Raw genomic sequence first — 4,913 nt, forward strand, 5'->3', positions numbered from 1 at the left:
CTGCCAGGCTGCTTGTCCCCCCAGGCAGCCGCCCACAGAGCCCTGCTGGAGCCCTGGGCGCCCGCAGAGAGCCATGATGCGCTGCTTTAAATATTTACCGGTTTTCCTGCAGGGACCAGTACAGACGCAGCAGGATCAAATGAAGTGAGCTTGCGAACAACCTACTTTTTTCTAAGCAGTGACTTCATTATACAATATAAACCGAATATAGGTTGTTTCAGCTTTTTTTTTCTCTCAGTTTCTACTAGTTTCCCAGTTCATGATAGAAAAGTGGTGGAGCAGGCATCATCAGGAGCATGCGTACAAATCTGCACTTACAGGGGACTTATCAGGAACCCGGATCATTACAGATGGGGCTTTTAGAAAGCTACTGACCATAAACTTTTCCTATATTTGTTTCAAGAAAATATGCCCATAACAGACATTACTGATACAGCTTCTAATTTATATATTATCGATTACCTGTTCTTGGGCCTATTATACATACTTATAAAACTAAAATCAAGTTCTGTCCATCTTGATGTGGTCTTTAATGTCAGTGTATTGCACTGACAATGAGGATGCTTATCATGTGGCCACTGTAATATTTTGCATTTCTTGAATATTATCACTCCATTAGTCCTCTGCAGTCCACTTAGACAACTGGTAAAGATTCTACCTTGGCTTTTTTAATGTGTCTGAAAATGAAAAGGGATCTTTCGGTAGGGGGGGGCCTGATTTAGATTCCAGTTGAACCATGTTACATTCAAGATGGTCATGCGATAATAAAAGGTTTCAAAAACTGCATTTAGCCTATGCTCTCAGGTATGACACTGAGACACTGTCAGCTCTGGCATTGTGAAATGATGCTCAGTAACCAAATCTTCCTATAGCTGGGGCCAACCATATTATGCTTACAGTTGCTTACTCCCATTTATTCCACTTTCCTTCCAGAAAAAGCGACCAGCAGAGGGCTGCCTTCTTTTAAAATACTCTAATGGGAGAAAATGAGGTCAATTAATGAAACATTAAGCAAGGGAAAGTTTAGGTAAGTGGAGAAAATGGCAGAGTGGGCAGTATAGAAAAATAGATTAATGGTAGTCAGCTGTATTAAAATTGTTTTATGCCAGTTTTTGCACATATTACAAAATATTTTTGCAGAAACTCAAAGAAACATTTACACATGCTCTGCCAGGTTCAAACTTGATGTGAATAGCTGGAACGCTGCAGAAAGCAGGCCTGATAACACTGCGGTTAAGTTCAACTTATAATACAATTTAAAAGGAAATTAAAACTTTACATTCCACTTATAGTACATTCCTATTTACAAGATAGGTTTGGCGTGAGAAGTATAATAATCTTTTTTACAAATAATATGATAACTATTTACAAGCATTTATGGTATCTCCACTTCTGAGTGGCCAAAGTCAGCTGGGATTCCCTCCTCTGCCAACGATAAACCTGGTTTACTGAAATGATGCCCTCTTCAATATTCCCCACAAGGAGATACACCATGGGACGATGGGTCGGAGTCATCCTCTGTGTACAGTTTTCATTGATAAGCAGCCACTGTTGTATCATACTCTGAGTTTCATAAGGCAAGAGTGAGCCTTGAGTAATGAATTCCACTTGGCATTCAATGTTATACTCTTGGTCACCAAATACTGTTCTCTTTCTGGACAGCTTTACTTTCACTGCTAAGGAATAAAAAGGAAACATGTAAGTCACTCTGTTTACTCAAATGCAGAAAGAAACACTAACAATGAAAGCAGGATGATTCCTTAAAAATACCATCATAATTTATGCTGATAGAGTACGGCAAGGCCTCCAGCACCAGTATACGTTCTAAAATACGTTTTTAAAAATAAAGGTTGTGTAGTAGAGATTTTGTTCATGGAATAGTAGAGAATTTTTTCACAAAGGCAAATAATGTATTTTTACCATCACCACGTATGTTAGCCTTTGTGGATAATTAGATATTGTAAGCTGTTGGCATTGTTCTCCTGTCACGAGGCTGCCCATTTTGCACAAGCAATTCTCCTGAAACTCACTTTGTCCATATTATGAACCCCTCGGCAAAGATAGCTAGTAACACTTGCTGATACCACACTTTTAGATACTCCTTTTTCATTGTAGGCATCTACTCACACCACTTGACTCCACCAACACTTTTTAGCATGAAATTTCTCTATACCGCCTGAGCTAAAGCCAGCCGAAGTCGCTGAGAGTCTTCGCACTGACTTCAAAGGGCTTTGCAGGAAGTTTCTCGGGCAAACTCAAAAGGATTGCCTGTCACTCCAATAAGACAACATGAGGTAAGAATTTCTTTGACTGATATTATTTCCTAAGTCTCCTTTTCATAAAGCTATGTATCACAAACAACTCATGCACACAAGTAACAAGGACACTCCACTCACTGGTGAAACAACCAAAGCTTTACTTTGGGTTTAACCACTAATGAAAGGCAGACCTGCTTATTTGGCTGCTTTTGGCAGAAATATTTTCCATAAAGCATGTTGTACTACAATGTAGCCAACTAGACAAGAACAGACGAGTTATTTGGTTGTAAAATAGATCATTAATAAATCTTTCAGGCAAAATTAATCCTCCTTATATTTTGATTAGAAAAAACGTATTCTGATAAACAACCTAAAGTCGTCAGCAGCCAGACTCATAGGATTAAGACTTTGAAATCCCAGCAGAAACTGTCAGTTATTTTAATCCCAATTTTAAAGCGTTTTAGAAGGAGAGCTGTTAGTCCCTTTAACAGCAGCCATATTAGCAAGGACTTACCAAAGTTATTGTCACAGAAAACTTCAAGAACTCTTTTGTGTGTAAAGAATTCCTCCACTGCTGGGCAGGCCTGGCAGGCAGGCTTTGGTAGGACTGGTAAGAAATGACAAAGTTTCATCATTATCTTTTAGAATCTTTTGTATTAATTTTCTGCTGTCAAAGCTGAGACCCCACAGTTTATCCACGGGGATGACAGAGAAAATACACAATTGGTCAGTGATAACGTAAAAGTCAACCCACTTCTCTGAAAACATGGGTAGGGATGAAAAGGATTTTCATTTTCCATGCCCATTCAGCCTGACAAGCTCAATTATCAGCAGCAAATACAGCACCAAATATACAGTATTGTTTTTACTATGGCCAAGGTGGGTGGGGAAGGGCTTACGTAGATGGTTCTATCAGTGATCCTGCTTTCAGCTGCACTAGGATTGTGAATATATGAATTCGGGTGTGCCATTTATTCATGATAAAGGCCATTAATAAGTCTATAAAGAGACCTCAAAATAAATCAAATATAGCGTGCTATATCAGGGGTGTGATACTGCCCAGAGCTGTGTGCAGGGTGATAATCGCCTTTCTCCTCTATCTAAGCATAGACTATCTATGCTTTATTTTATTGAAGCAATGCTGATTTACACCACCTGAGGTCTGCTGCAGCTTACACTGCAAGTACTAGCGCTTTCCCTGTCATGTGGACAAACAGGGTGAAGCAGTATGGATAGTCTCGACTCCGTTTACAAAATCAGACTGTCTGGAAACAGTGTCCCTTGTATCTCTCTGATTCCCAGGAGCACAGAGTATGGCCACCCTCCCCTCTGCCATCTCCCAGATACCTTTGTGCAAGTATTTATACTCCTTTGTAAGAGATGCCAGGCACATGTCCTCGCCCGCAGGGAATCGATCGCAGTCCAGACTGTCGGGCCAGGGGTGTCCGTGGCAGGCGAGCACAGGGGCGCAGCTGTCATGGACGGCAACACACATACTCCTGCAAGGATGGATAAACCTGTCGCCGGAGGAAATACCAGGCTGAATCAGTTAAGCCCACTCAGTGATAACAGAAACTATTGCAACAGTCATTTCCATGCAAAGTACGTCGTCTTCACTGATATTTAACATCCTTCAATAGTAATATAGTTCTAGAAGCGGCAGCTGTGCAAACGGTGCGAGTGGTCTGTATGGACTGGACTTGTAAGCACTGGGCTGTGCTTACAGGATTAAATAACAGTATTTAAAATGCTTTCATTGCAACCCGAGAAAAACTTCAGCATCAGCCTGATTCTATTCGCAATAGGTGCTTCAAACCTACATTAACAAGAATAACATTTCAACTGTGACAAAACAAAACATGATATCCTTTGACAACAGCGTTCGTTTTTGCAAGGCAAACAAAAGTTTAAGTGGTACATGTTTTCAGTACTTTTCTTTCTGATGAGCACTAGAAAGTTAACAGAATTATTTCCTAAAAAGTGGAGATCGCCTTTAGATTATGGTAGACATGCATTTCATTTGATCCCTGTTCTGGCAAATAAAGGTTGGAGTTTTGTACTGTGCTGTGGTACTTACGTATCTAAACAGATGGGTGCAAACAGGGAGCACAGGAATGTCCTCACATGAGGATGACAGTCCGTGAGCGCAAGGTGCTGCCAGGTGGTGGACTTTAGGATAACCTCTGCCATGCTTGTATGTCCCATCAGGTTGGGAAGCCTCATTTCGGAGTACCCGATCTTGTGGCACATGTCCATTTCCTTGGGTATCACTACGCATTTCGTGGATAATCCAATGTCAAAGCCTGTTGCCACTCTTAGGAAACCACTCAGAGCAAAAACAAGTATGGTTGCAGTCAAGAACATCTTCCTGTGACTCCTGGGCTGCTGAGCAGGGAGCTGTCAAACCCCCCAAGCGCAGCGGCACACTGAAACCCTTGTGGCTTATATACCCCAAGAGCTTAATAAACCATTGGTTATCAACTGCTTATCAAATCACTCGAGACAAGACCGGGTCTTATTGCCTATTTAAGGGATTGTTGTGATAACCAGGGGAGGTGGAGGCAAAGTATAGAAGTATGTTCCCTAAAGACACCGATTTGGCATAGCCTTTCACATGTCCCGCGGTGTCAGTTGCTGCAGTGCTATGTGGCATAT

General features: G+C 41.3%; 1 protein-coding gene across 1 annotated transcript; it reads right to left on the reverse strand.

Moving 5' to 3' along the window:
- Nucleotides 1-1,365: 1,365 nt before the first annotated feature.
- Nucleotides 1,366-4,655, reverse strand: LOC104285258 (secreted frizzled-related protein 2-like). The gene is made up of 4 exons (XM_009883687.1): nt 4,336-4,655; nt 3,606-3,775; nt 2,773-2,865; nt 1,366-1,676 (listed from the first exon to the last, which is right to left on the reverse strand). Exons 1-4 carry the CDS (start codon nt 4,620-4,622, stop codon nt 1,366-1,368), a joined length of 861 nt encoding a protein of 286 aa, XP_009881989.1. The 5' UTR covers nt 4,623-4,655.
- Between the last annotated feature and the right edge of the window lie 258 nt (nt 4,656-4,913).

This window comes from Charadrius vociferus, unplaced genomic scaffold (genome assembly GCF_000708025.1).
Source record: "Charadrius vociferus isolate BGI_N301 unplaced genomic scaffold, ASM70802v2 scaffold43, whole genome shotgun sequence".
Taxonomy (NCBI): Eukaryota; Metazoa; Chordata; class Aves; order Charadriiformes; family Charadriidae; genus Charadrius; species Charadrius vociferus.

Coding starts and splice junctions, on each gene's coding strand:
- LOC104285258 (XM_009883687.1), bottom strand. CDS start 4,622: ATGTTCTTGACTGCAACCATACTTGTTTTTGCTCTGAGTGGTTTCCTA. Junction 3,776..4,335: donor GCACCCATCTGTTTAGATAC/GTAAGTACCACA, acceptor CTCCGGCGACAG/GTTTATCCATCCTTGCAGGA. Junction 1,677..2,772: donor TTTCTGTGACAATAACTTTG/GTAAGTCCTTGC, acceptor TTTATTCCTTAG/CAGTGAAAGTAAAGCTGTCC.